The 13,879-nt window shown below is 40.8% G+C and overlaps 2 protein-coding genes across 3 annotated transcripts; both read right to left on the bottom strand.

The window, feature by feature from the left end:
• Positions 1 to 4,903: 4,903 nt before the first annotated feature.
• Positions 4,904 to 7,273, bottom strand: lratd2b (LRAT domain containing 2b). 2 transcript variants are annotated; one of them, XM_082551837.1, is made up of 2 exons: positions 7,038 to 7,273; positions 4,904 to 6,722 (listed from the first exon to the last, which is right to left on the bottom strand). In XM_082551837.1, exon 2 carries the CDS (start codon positions 6,530 to 6,532, stop codon positions 5,705 to 5,707), a length of 828 nt encoding a protein of 275 aa, XP_082407963.1. In that variant the 5' UTR covers positions 6,533 to 6,722; positions 7,038 to 7,273; the 3' UTR covers positions 4,904 to 5,704. The 2 variants fall into 2 exon arrangements, with proteins under 2 accessions (XP_082407963.1, XP_082407964.1); XM_082551838.1 differs by lacking the exon at positions 7,038 to 7,273 and adding an exon at positions 6,835 to 7,001.
• A 1,534-nt stretch (positions 7,274 to 8,807) lies between these two features.
• On the bottom strand, positions 8,808 to 13,847 carry nsmce2 (NSE2 (MMS21) homolog, SMC5-SMC6 complex SUMO ligase). Its single transcript, XM_082551200.1, has 6 exons — positions 13,428 to 13,847; positions 12,809 to 12,921; positions 11,919 to 12,072; positions 10,946 to 11,037; positions 10,383 to 10,489; positions 8,808 to 9,696 (listed from the first exon to the last, which is right to left on the bottom strand). The coding sequence occupies exons 1-6, from the start codon at positions 13,540 to 13,542 to the stop codon at positions 9,585 to 9,587; spliced, it is 693 nt and encodes a 230-aa protein (XP_082407326.1). The 5' UTR covers positions 13,543 to 13,847; the 3' UTR covers positions 8,808 to 9,584.
• Between the last annotated feature and the right edge of the window lie 32 nt (positions 13,848 to 13,879).

The raw sequence follows: 13,879 nt of genomic DNA, 5'->3' as shown, positions 1-13,879 counted from the left end.
ATAAGCACTAAGGCTGTACTTAGTGTTTCACACATTGCTTCTGCATTTTGGCTTAATTTTTCTCTAAATAAATAATAACACTGTTTAATATATCTTGTTTTGCAGTTCTTGTGAGGTTGTATTTAAATCATTTTAAGGCCTGGAAAAGACTGGACATTATTATGTCCTGACAAATAAAACCTCAGAACTGACAGCGGGTGTGTTTTCTTTTTACCATGACTGGAATTTCTAAGAATGAAAAATGAACACATAGAGAACAAACTAGCTTTGTCTCAAGGTGACTGTACACCTGCTTGCAGTATTTGTGCTGAGCTAATTCCCTGCTGGCTAAAACTTCATATTCAGCATAGATTGTCTTGTCATCAATGGTTTGCATTCAGCAGAAACTTCAGGAAGTCATTGCACCCAACCAAGAAATAGTCCTGCACATTACTCCCTTTTAAACCAGTAATTGTGATTTTTGCACTCCTGTATTTAGTTGTTATTTGTAGTAGTTAAACAAATGAAATGTAACACGTTAGTGAGCTTTAGTAACCATTGTACGTGAATTTTATTATTGTTGAACAGAGCCATGCAGGCAGTTTCTCAATTACAGCTAATATAAACTAAACCAGGCTTCGGATTTCCAATTCAATTCAAGGTATAGACAGAATATTTGGCAAGAAACTGAATAGGTATACGATCTCCTTAAATGTTAACTTTTTTCTCCAACCTGCAGCTGATAATGATTGTGACTCTATTCTGATTTTACCAATATTTGCTCTCCTGCTTCTTCTTTCTGAAACACCTCTAAAGTTGGCAATCCATAGAGCAGAATGAGGCACAGTTAGCACAAAAAGTCAGATGTGGAGATTTCTGAGTGAGAGGCATAATTCAACTAAAACTATGCAAATATATGTGCTAGCAGAAGATAAGTTAATGAGGACGATGCGGACAAGAAAGGAGAATCAGTTTCCTTAAAATCACAGAACAGGAGAAACTCTGCTGAGTGTTTATTTGTTTATTTAAATAAATGAAAAAGAGACTCCTGAGGGATTATGCCTCTTACTGCCAGGTGAAGAAACACCCCACACAAAAAAGACGCTTTTCCAAAACGTGCAGCTCCTTTGTAAATATTTTAGCTTCATGTCTGAAGAGAAAACATGAGCAGTATCTCAATTTATGTAACACCAAGATTTTTGAAAAAGGCCTTTAACATCTGCTTACCCGCTCGGTAGAAAGTCGGTGAAGCTAAAGATGCGGGGCGGGAAATCTTGTGATGACTCAGAGTAAGATGAATGTTGATAGCTATTGAATCAGCCTGCCATGAATAATTGAAGTGACAAACAGGCCAGAGCGCTTGAAGGCAACAACTCTCAGTCACATCTCAAGTTCAAGAATGAGAGTTTAATAACCAGCGAGATTTCTGTTCCTTTACTTTCAGGTCATAACTCGAGGCCTCTATCCCCAGCTTTTATTCATCCCCTCATCACCAACCACAGAATGAGGTCAGTTTTATTGAAAGTTTCCTCGAGCCCTTTCCTGTTGTCCGCCTCTGCTTATGTAAACCAGACAGCCCCAGCTGAGCGGACACGGCGCCTCGAACGAGAATAGGGCCTTGATTCCATTCTCGGGAGCTTCTCGTCATCTCCTGCTGTCCAAGAATTTGTAATCTACCTCTAGTCAGATCAAATCAAAGACATTGTTGTGTCTCACAAAGATATCTTTACATGTGATTGCAAGTCTGAGTTTCCCGCTCTTACTTGCTGCTTTGTGTTGTTTCCATGTTATTTCCTGTGAATCACCATAACTTCTTGGAACTGATCAATTTTTTTTTTTTTTTTAGCACAGCAGTGCCAGCTTTGGCTTTTACTGCTGGGGGGGTTACCTTCATATTCTGCTGCTCATCCCTACAAAACCATGTCTATCATGAGAAAGTGAAAGAAACCACAAAAGGAAGGAAGCAGGACGTCAGTTGCAAGAGCGTCTGCGTCAAGCTGCATTCAATTGTTCTGCAGTTGGAAAGAAGCAGTCAAAGCAAAAACACAGTAAAACTGGTCTACCAGATTGCTTCTTTGATTTTTTTTTTTTTTTTAAAGAAAAAGAAAACACCATGGAAGTGGGAGGGAATGGCCATTGTGTGGCTGAAAAAACAATTCCCACATCGGGACGAGAAAGAATTACAGCGCAGCGCCAGTCTGAGCCCGACGGTAAACACAGCACAGTCCATGTCAAACTGGTGGGAGTCCCATATGAATAATTAACCCAGCACAAGTGGGTAGTGCTAAGTCTAAGTAAAGTTCATCGCAGGAAAGGGGGAAAACAAAGCTGCGTAAGTTGCAGCTCGGTGGATCGATGATTAGTAATGAATGCAGTGTAGTTAATTTTAGAGTTACAAGGGCTTTTGGAGTTTCATTATACTCTCTAATTCACATGGAAATGCCTCTCATAAACATGATTCAGGTGAGTGGGCAGAGAGAGTGGCCTGACAAACAAAACTCCACAGCACTCTGTTCCTGTCTATGGCAGATAGATGATTTTACAGGCAAGGAAATACATTCGCACTCTTACAGTAAGCCGTTAAAATGGCTCTTGTGCATGTCATTATTGAAATGAGATGCCCAGTATGGCACTGCTAATCAAAAGCTGGAGTAATCTTAATAATCTGTTTCACTATCATATCTTAGAAGCACACTCTTTAGCCCAGCAGCCACTCTCAATCCCATTCTTTAATGGTTAAGGAGAATCCTAACTTCTGGCAAGCCTTTCCATGTAAGAGTCGCTGGCAATCTAATAAAAAACCCCTGAGGTAAGATTCAAACTCTAAGTAGTTCAGAACATAACCTGAAATTGTCAAATGTCCTCAAAGAATCCATATTTACACTACACAGTGTTTGTCCCACATGGATAACAATCTCGCCGTTGCTCGAGGCCACATCTAAAATACACTCCCACTTCCTGTAGGCTTGTCAGATATGATCTGATCTCCTCATAAGCACTCTCTTTTAAAGCTCAGACATATTTGCGTGTGGGAAGAAGTTTTTTTTAGATAACAACATTTTGTAAACACAGGGTGGGTTTGATTGGAGCTCTGGCTTGTCCCCAGCTTCTGTAACCTTGCCAGGTTTGCCAGAAGGATGTGGGCTTTCCTCCAACCCTGCAAAGGAAACACGACGGACTCATCGGCCAAAATGCAACATGAATGAGTCAACGTGTCAAATCAAAAATCTTGCCCTGATTTTACAGTTTTTTTTTAAAAAAAAAAAAGAAAAAGAAAAAAAAAGATATTTATAAAACACAAAAAGTGAAATAAATCTTTGAAAGTGATCACACCTCCTCTAGTATGGCTGCATATCACACTGATGGCTCTTTTCCAGAGTCTTTTGAATTTGATCAGTTTTCAGTTTTACTAGGACACTCGACTCAATTTGGTTCTCCTTAAACTGAAGATGAGCTTAATTATAAGCACTGTGTGAACTTCTGGACCAGTAACACTACAAAAGGTGATTGTTTTGCTTGCATCATGCAGTCAGTTTGACATTATTTTGCATATTAGCAGCTGACAGTAAAGTAATGCGTGATGTAGCATTGCAGCGTGTTAACCAAGACACTGAAGAAGACCAAGAGCTAGTAAGACTTTTCAGACATTTTCAAATCGATTGCATTTTGCAAGAAAACCCCACAAGGCAGCATCAAATTTGCACCAGCTGCAGAGTACACAACTCAACTCACAACTAGCTTTTTCTTAGCTGTGTGGTTTTCATTACATACACTACTTTAATAGCGCATGATACAGTTTATGTAGAGACCGGTAAATCAAACTGAACGTAATATATGAAGTACGTGTAATTCAATTTTAGCTTTGTCACATATGATGAAAAATGTGAGTTAATAATCCCAATTACACAACTCCACTGGCGGCTGCTTTAATACTGTGTGTGTTTGTAGGTGCTAAAAGAAAAATATGACTGATTATCATAAATATGCACCACATAAACATACACGATTCGTATTTCATCACCGTGGCAGACCACAGAGAATTGAGGAAATGCTAATGTGTTCGGCAGCTTTCCCATTCAGTACGGGTGCTGATGATTATCCAGCTTTGAGTCCAGTGGGACCTTTACCTGCACGAAAAGGACTACAGCAGTATCATCACGCAAATATCACCAGAGGAAAAAGTAACTCATCTGCTGACTACCCGTGATCACTGGTTTCCTCTGAAGCACAGACAGGGGGGAGGGAAAAAACAAGATGTCTGGCATTTCAAACAACCTCACAGCCTGTTGTAATTTCCGTTGCAGCCTCTGTATGTGAACACATTGCAAAGTGTTTCAGTCATTGTTGTAATACTGTTTCCCAATAGAAATAAAACTGTACCTTATTTAACTGCACCTTTACCCCAAGTTTAATAAATGATGCAGCTCAAGGAGAGGGAAGGAGAGAAAAATATGGATGTGAAACATTTTTAGCCTTTGGGTAAATTTCAAGGAAAAAAAAAAAAAGTCTTATCTTCAGTAAGTAGAGGTGTAAACAAAGCAAAAATGTCCAGCACAGTTGGAACTCATCTTGACACAGCCTAACAAAGCAGATGTTTAAGTAGTTTCAGGGAGCTGCTGCTCGGAGGAAAATATTTAGATCAAAACTGGCAGCTTTAACTGTGTGGGTAGCCTGCACTTTCCTGCACGCAACCACAAACCAAAAGCAGCAGATGAACAGGTATGACTGTGGCTCTTCCAACTGCGAGCTGGGATTGAATTGTTTGGGGTGTAGCTGCTCTCCAATTGCCAAGCGCAGTGCAAAAGACAAGGCCGGTGTTCAGGATGCAGGATATAGAGCGGCCTCTCTTGAGGCTGGTGGTTTGAAACTATCGATTAGCACTGTACCAATGCTCTCAGAAAACATTTAAAGGCCAACCGTTCGCTAAAAAGAAAACCCTTTACTCTTCAAATATATATATATTTATTTCCATAATCCTTCATACAAACATCTTTCTGCTTCAAAAAATAAACTGTTGTAACAGGTGAATTAATAAAAGTGCCCATAGCTGTCAACAGTGTCCACAAAGAAGTCCAAGAGAAGGTAAAGCTGTGTGATGATTGGATATAAAGCAACAGAAGGCAATCCACCAGCTTGAAACACCATAACGTTGAGTAACCGTCTCTCTCTTCCACTCTGTGGGTTGGTCTCCAACACCTGAGTTGTACAGGAGCAAGCAGCTTGAGCACTCTTGTCAGTCAGGACTAAAAGGACAGTTTTTTGCTCCTCTCTGCAAAGCATTGCTGGATTAGAAAAATAATTAAGGGCAGTTAAATTCTAACTTCATTCCCGACTGATTAGACTGCAGGTGAAGCTCCAATGCAAATTGTATCCGCCATAACAGGTTGCTTAACCTGGGGTAGAGACTGAACTCTCATTTTCTTATAAAAGGAGGGAGGGATATCTGCCACTGGGGTGTGTTCATTTTTATTTGTTTTCAATGCAAATTAAGGTATGGAAATGTCGCTTTAACCCTGCTGATCATTGCTAAAGCATTTTAGTTGGAATTCACAAATTCCTCTGGGTGGAAAATATTTTCATGATGCACCATAAACTCCCTCTGAATATGCACATTTGTTGGCACAGTGTACACGTTTACGTGACCTCATGGGTTAAGCGCTTAAATGGAGCATGGAACATCACCGTGGAACCTCAAATCCTCTCCAGATGACCAGTGCATCCAGTGTCAGTTAACAAAATTCTCCTCTTTGAGTTCATGTGTTGTATTCAAATGGTTGGCCAACTCTTGCATCACGGCACCTTTACCAATCTGATCGTTCCTCCTCTTTTCCATAATCACGTCTTCCAGGCTTTGAAATTCCAGGACGTGACTTTTCTTCTCAGAAAACAGCAGTTTTAACCTGTACGGCTGCTTCCCAATCCTGATCTCCCCTCCGATTTTAAATTCCCGTTTGCCAAAGCGACACCAGGCTGCAAAACACTCAGAATTTCTCCAGTACAGCTCCCTGTCTCTTGACCCAACGTGGTCCAGCGCGTTGCGCACAATCACCTCTGGCGGGAGCGCGCGGTACCTGTAGAGGCTGTTCACTATCCGGCCTTGTTTGCCCTGGCTCACATCGGTGAGAAAGTTGTTCTTGATTTCAGCCCGGTGCAAATGAACCACCTGAAAGTCCCCGACGTAAACAGCCCAGTGTGGATACTGTCCAGTGGCCACGAACTCCAGCAGGTCTCCCGGTCTGCACTTGTTCAGAAGACTTTCCGCGGAGTGAGTCGCGGCTCCGGTTTTTCTTTCGAAGACGCACTCTTCTCGATAATAGATCGCGCACTCCAGCTCGTCCCGGGGGTCAAAGGGCTTCTCTTCATGGTTTACCTGGCGTTTGTCCGCTGGAAAGTGATCAAAATTGTCGTCCTGGTCGTCGTCGTCGTCGTCGTTGGAAAAAATATAAGACACGCCAATCCGCGGTCCGTCGTCTTCCGGGTCGAACCCATTTGGGTCCGACGTTGGCACCTCCGCGTAATTTAGATGCGTTAGTTTCTCCACCTGATTCCCCATAAAGGTGAACGGTCAGCGGTAGCCGGTTTGAGCCTGACACAGAAACAGGATCCACCTGTTCTTGGCGTCCCCGGGAACTACACGTAAAAAACAAAGGTTGCAGGGACTAACTAAATCCAAAGCGGCGAAGAAGGGCACCAATAATCCATGTCCAGCAGATTTTCTCCAATTGAACACCAACTGCGTCGATCTATGTGGAAACACACAAGACGGATGTGTTTAAGGGGTTGAATTTAGATATTAAAGGCATTTCTTCAAGTCAAACTGTGACGCTTAGTCCTAACAGGTGTGACCTGACTCACCTGTTGGCTCACAGTTTCCACGTAACAATCCCAACACAACTATTCTTATTGCTGCAGTTTTTACTTTTCCTGTCACCTCAGTGTTGTATCCTATCACCTACATTGCTCCTGTCGCGTCAGCCTGTCTCAGTTGTAGCTACTCTACACTTACTGATTTTCTTCTTTATTTTTGAACGTGAGCTCGCGGGGCAGCAGACACTCACCTGCAGGTCAGCTCCAGTCAGCAGCTGCTGTCTCACTCGCTCCTGTTGTCTCATCAGTAAAATAATGAGTAGTTTAGACTGCGCTGGCACCTGCTCTCCTTCCTGTATGGTAAGCTGTTGCGCTGTGCTTTGCTCTGTTGTATAGACTGAAGCATGAACCACTGTGGGCTGTTTCTTTTCTTCTTCTTTTTTTTTCTTCTTTGCAGCGAAACTCGCCCAGGATCCAACGATTGCTGGGAGGTGTTGTCATTTAAAGCGACAGTACGCCTTTTATGCCTCATTGCGTGTTCAGTCTTCAGTCAAAATCAGCAGAACATTAGAAATGGATACGTTAATATTTTAAACTGACGCCGGGATCCCAAAAGCTCTGAAATTTGATAAATGTCGATAATAAAGGCCATAACTATGTTAACAATATGAAAGACGAGAGGGGATTACGCAATATGTCCACTAGCAGGTCCTTAAAATGGAATTATATATTATTATATTTGAGGGTAAGAAAAAGTTATGGCGCTAGGTTTTTTGTAATGGAGTTTTAAATCACAACAAACAACAAAACAGGAAATAACAAAAGTGTCATCAAAAATTCCCATTTAGTGGGAACTTCATGGGAACTGACAGTTTTTCATCCCTACAGACAACTTTGACTTGTTTAACTCAGACATGCTGCAAAACCAAGGTGACGCATTCATATTTTATTAACAGGTTTCTATTTAAATTCAGGTTGTGTCATTGTAGGAAAGCAAAAACTAACATTATGCAGTCACATCCAAATGAATTTTATAGAATTGGATGGGTTTTTTTATGTGTTTACTCAGAGGACAAAAACAAAACACTGGATTTTGACATCTCACCTGCCAATCTTTTTTTGAGCTCAGTGAGGCTTGGATGTGGAAAAAGTGAAATGCACTTCATTGAGATCAAGTTTCCAAGTAACAGCACAGGAATCCTAATGAAGGAGCACCATTCAGGGAGGATTTACATAAACACAGGAGCCACACAATTGTTTAGGTTTTTCTTCTGCTCCCAGTAGTCTTCAGCAGCCTAATGCTGTACAGAAATTGTTTCACTTTAGAGAAGGTGGTGGGTGGGTCATGTGGGTAACCTTAGAGAATGTTGTTTTCTTGCCAAGCCTGTGTGTCAACAGCGCACAGAACCAGGCCACTCCTGGACTTGGCAAGGAAAACAAGAAACTTGTGTCAGAGGAGAATTTTAAAATGCGAGTCTCATTGGAGGCCCGTTGTTCTCTGCCCCGTCTTTCCAATCAGCTCAAGCGCTGCTCGGGCCAAGACTCGTGTGCCAAGAAGTGATAATATGTTCACTTCCTGCCAAAAGGTAAAAATCCTGCTTGGACAGGCCTTATATCCAGGCTTACAGTGTTTCAGCCATCCATTACACCTACTTCCTGGAGCTTTTTGAGGCCAGAGATGAATGTGAATTCCAGATCAAACAGGAACCAGAAATAAGAAATCTGTGAGAAATTGTTCATTTTTCTCAGCACTGTGTGTCCATACGGTTATTGTGATTCCCGAGGATATTTACGCTTCTACATCCTCACAAAGGAAACAGCTCGATGGCTCCTTCCTGTGATGTGGTGAACGCTGAAGTGTGTTCATGTGTGCACTTTGCTCAAAGTAAACTGCGTTCTGTGTGTGTGGGGGTGGTGGTGGGGGGGGGGGGGGGAATTACCAGTGACTTCGCGTGTTGTGTAGTAAACAAGATTAGATTTGCAGAATGGCAATTCAAAATGAAGTAGAGTGGAGAAATGAATGAGTCAACACTAGCCAGTCATTTATTGCCAGTTAATAGCTTCACTGAAATGTTCTTAGTGCTGTTTGACGCACTCACTGTAGAGAGAGGGCAATTACAGATTTTTTTTTTTTTTTATTCCTGATGCAAGGCTATTAAAAGATTAGCTTCACCTAGTTTCATCTCAACGCAGCCTTTGTTTGTTTCTTCTTTTGAAACAAAGACCCTTCACAAGGAGCGAGAGCAGGCTTAATCACATAAGTGCATTCCCACCAATGTAAAAGAACTGTTTGTTTATGGCTCATTCACTGAGCCCATTTTTGAAGGATTTTATTTTAAGTAAAAGATCATCCTTTCTTGGATCTACAGTTGCCATGTTGGCCAGTAACCCTAGATGTAGGTGAAGCTGAGAAATTAGGAGATTCTCAAAACCCTGAAGCACCTTTATGCACCTTTATATATTTCTGCACTGACTTTAAGCAAACACTGCCCTCACGTGGTTCAGTAGATTTACTGCATCAGATAGACTCTTGAAGTAGCCACCACAGACTGTGAAAATACTAAACATGTAATTATCTTACTATTTATTTACACTCAATGAAAGTTCTCCAGATGAAATATTATAACATGTCATCCAGATTCAACGGAGCAGCAAAAATTACAAGGTACAAAAAAAGAATGGCATTTTATATAAAAGCGTAGATGGCAATATAAACATTCTAGATTCTCAGTGTACAAAATTGTTACCGGAAAATGTATTTCTTTAACTATTGATTATTTCCATAGAAATGTTCATTATTAAGTCCGGTTGTTCTGCCTCTTGTAGCTCTGGATCCTTCTCCTCAGCATCTGGTCAGGAATGAGGTCAGAATCTTTCACATCTGCATTTCCACAGCCCACCACAGGACAGCTACGGAGCAGAGACACAGAGAACCTTAACTTGCTTCAGACATTTAAACACACACAAACAGTTGCAGAACAGCTCAAAAAAAAGCTTTCTGTGCATCAGTTTCATATTAGCTTTGCCCCGTTCATTGCTGAGTAACTGTTAAGTCGTTACACATCTGCCTAAACTTGCTTTATTATTTCCTGTGCCAGTGCTCGCAGTTTGATTCTGATTGCCTATCAGCAACCAGACTTCCATCTTTTGTGTTCTTATTATAATGTCTGCATTCTACACTGAGGAGTCCCCTGACGTTACACATGCTGTGATAAACTGGATGACTTGAACGGTGGGAACTTCGAGGCTGCTAAAGCAGTAAATGTGATGAAATGCCATTTACTGCAGGTACAACACCATTTCTTCAAGCATAAACCTAATCTCAACAAGGAAAACATACTGCTGCAGTGTGTGCAGTGACCACAGTCAGGACCCAAGACAATAGGCAAGTTTATTTTTCAGCAACACTGCTGCTGGGATTTTATCAGTGTTCCTGCAGGATCAGCCACATTTAATTTGACTCCAACATCAAAGCAGCATAATAAAGGCAATGTAAATTAAGGCAGCCTGCTGGTCCCACACCAGCCTGCAGTGTTATTTACTGCTAGAAAACCTGACTCCACTTTTTAACGGTCCTCAGAGATGCAGTGTCTTACCGGCATTTCTTTTTCTGGCTTTGTTTTGTTTTGATCAGGTTTATGATTGCTGCTTCATCATAGTGGTGGTTACACTTCTTGTTCTTTACCGGGTTCACCATTTCCACCTTGAACAGAGGCACAAAAGAATACATTTCAAGTTACCTGTGTTTTGTTGAAAAAGCAGTTTGAACAAGCAAGCAAGCGAGATCAGAATGATGCATTTTGCAGGAACATCATCTTACAGTCAGGATTTTGGTTTTGTTTTTTTTCTGCGTAGACACATTTTGGCACCCACCTAAGATGTTTTAGCCTGAGCCAAATGAAAAACACCAATATTGTAATAATCCTGGGACTGGTGTGAAATTTTGTCATAATTAGCCCCCAAATGTTTTGGATTGTGACCATGCAAACTCTAATGAGCTCAACCTTTAGTCCAAATTAATGTCTGTGCCTAAACTCAAGGAATACCCCGACACATAGATGGGCACAATGAAAACATAACACCTCTGAGGCAAAGACAGAGGCATGAAAACACACTGGATTAATCTACCTGTAATCTACAAATCTAATCAGTAATCTACCTGTGTGAGCGGGCAGGTAAAGTTGACTTGACTCTGTGTCACAGCGATGTCCTCATCGAGCTCCTCCATGCTCTCTGCTGACTCCTGGTTAGCTAAAAACAAACAATGCACATGCGGTTTGCTTCCATTTGTCCACTCAGAGTAAAAATGACTCAATTTGATGGCACATACCACCATCCACCAATATTTACTGCACACACAAAACTTTATACACAACACTCCCAAACAAACACAAAACAAAACAAACTCATCTTCTTCTTTTTTTTTAGTCTGCACATAAATTTCATATCTACAGTTGTTGTCCTGGCACATCTACAACTACTGAAGAACTCAAAGGCTAACTTGAGCCCAAAGTATTAGAAACTGCTCTCTATATGTGGCCTTTGTAAACTCCTCCATAGGATTATGCTATTCAACATATTTATATTTCAGCCTTTAAGCAAGCAGAACTGAATCCTCAAAATGTATCCCTTAACAGGAACATGAAGTAATACTAATTCAGTGAATAATAATGGGCTAAGCCCTCACAGAACACACTGCAATGATCACCTCGGCTCGCAAAGTTCATGCTTCAAAGTGGGTTATCACATTTGGCTCTTTTATCAGACATTTTCATTTTAAGTCAGCTCGTGAAAATAACATACTTAGCATAATGTAGCCTATAATGTCTACAGAGACTCACAAAAGCATGGCACTATATGAGGCCGGCATAGCTGTAATTAGTAAGAGTTAAAAAGCAGAAAATAACAGCCACAGGGTGACAGCGAAACAATCATTCAACAGTAAACAAAGGAAGCTGCGTGTTTTAAAATAAAGCTAATTATCCTAAACAAGAAAGCCACATCCCAAGATCTCTCTGCTCAGCAAGAAGTCCTCAGATAGCACTGCTATTATCAAAGTCCATTAGAAGTCCTGAATGCACTGCGGTGAGTCTAATTCAAGTAAATCTCCTCCGTCTCTCCACAGGCCTTACCTTGTTTGAAAGAGTTTTTGACACTTTCCTTGAAAGCCATTACTTTCTGGTGAGTGAGCAGGTCAGCGTCAGAGAGTTGGGCTATTCTCTCTGTGAACTGCTCCTTCACTTTGGCAGACAGGCTGAACATGGCCTCCGGCTGCTGCGTGGCAACCTACAATGATTGAAATTTGTTATATAATTTGCAATAATCTACATTTTGTATTTAATTCAGAAATGCTTCACAAATGCCCGAGGTTTGCGTCTTCTTCTGAACATAGTGTTAAGAGTTTTCCACGTCATCGGTTACGTCACCATGGTGACGTATGCTGCACTCTGCACAAGATTATGTTCAGCCATTCCTGACGATGTGATCTAACCTGCTGAGCTGTATGTTAGTAATGACAGAATCAGATGCAGCTGAACAATCTGTGTGTGTTGTGATCCCATGGGACACTTTCTGCTCTATTCCCCATTATCACTGAAAATATTCAAGTGCTGAAAAAATGTTGCTAAACTGACTTTTATGTTGACTTCATTATTAGTCATAATGTTTATAACTGTGTCACATTTAAGAGCTCTAATGTGCAGCTCTGACTTTATGCAGAAAAAGCAGCATTAAGAATGCACTGATTATTTAAAGACAATAATATTTCAGCATTCCACTTCTTGCCTTATTTCCTGCACAAGTGTTGCATTTTGCTGTTTGTTTGTTTTTTAATTCTTGTTAGCATTTCAACGACATGTTCCTCTTGAGTCAACTAGGCATCACCTGATGGGTCTACACTATGCAGCAGAACAGTCAAATGGTGCATCAAAACTTTCCCTACAATGAACAGGGTTTAAGCACACTGTTGTAATATCCATTATCTCAGTCGCCTAATGCAAGGAAACCTTCAGGCTGCTCTCACCTCAGCTGTAACTTGTTGCACCACATCAACAAAGTAGTTAATCTCCCTGTCCAGCTTGGCACACTCCAGAATCATGGCCTCCATCTCTTTGATGCCCGGGTTCATCTCGTCATCTTTAACATAAGTGCACACCAAAGAAGTAATCACTTAAGCAGTCACACCATAACACACACACGCACACAAACAACTATCAGATCTTTGGGAATCACCTTGTTTGTGCAAAAATCCTATGTAATGTCTGTCCAATTGTGTTATCTTTGGCATTCTTCATAGATTCAACTAAAAAAAAAAATGTTACTAGCAGCCTGTCGCAAAAACACAAAGTGCCTAATTATACAACTTAAAATCAGGTCTTTGCTAAGTTATTTAATATATGTAGACATGACACTGGGTTCCTTGAGGTAGGTGCCTTCTTTTTTTTAATATTAAAGTGATGCAAGTCTTTTGCATAGTACTATAAATGTACGCTCCAAAATTAGTTATAAACCTTAAAAACAAATCTAAAGCACATAAAAACATTAATTATAGACGTGAAAATATATCTGGTAAGCGAATAATTAATGTAGAGATTACAGATGGAGGTGGTGAGCAGTACGATGAGAAAACCTTTAATATTTACCCTGAGCTTCCGCCAGGTCCATAGCCACGTCTGTCACAATGTCCATACCTGTCCCGATATCAGCCTGACAGGATTTCAGACTCGACAGAGTTCCGTGAACAGCGCTCAGAGACATTGTGAAAGCTACCTTTATTACTTTGGGACTACAAACCAGAGCTAAATTTAACGTGCTTTTAACGTTAACGTTAGCCTAGCTTGCTAACAGGTATCTAGTTCTGCCGGCAAAATGACCGACACCTACATGAACGTCAAGTACAATCTGTTTCAAAAACGCTTTTAGTATAAAAATAACAAGTGAAACGTAAATAAACTATAGAAACTGTGGATGCTATACAAACGCACACAAATCACCCGCTAAAACGGAGCCACAACAGAAGCTAACTTCTAACTTCCGGGTATGGTTTTTCAAGGTAAAAGCTTTAACAAAATATGTTTAAACGGAAGGAAACAAA

The sequence above is a fragment of the Aulonocara stuartgranti genome (genome assembly GCF_965226115.1).
Source record: "Aulonocara stuartgranti genome assembly, chromosome: 11".
Lineage (NCBI taxonomy): Eukaryota > Metazoa > Chordata > Actinopteri > Cichliformes > Cichlidae > Aulonocara > Aulonocara stuartgranti.
Note: the sequence above shows the minus strand (reverse complement) of the source record. Positions and strands in the feature narration are given on the sequence as shown.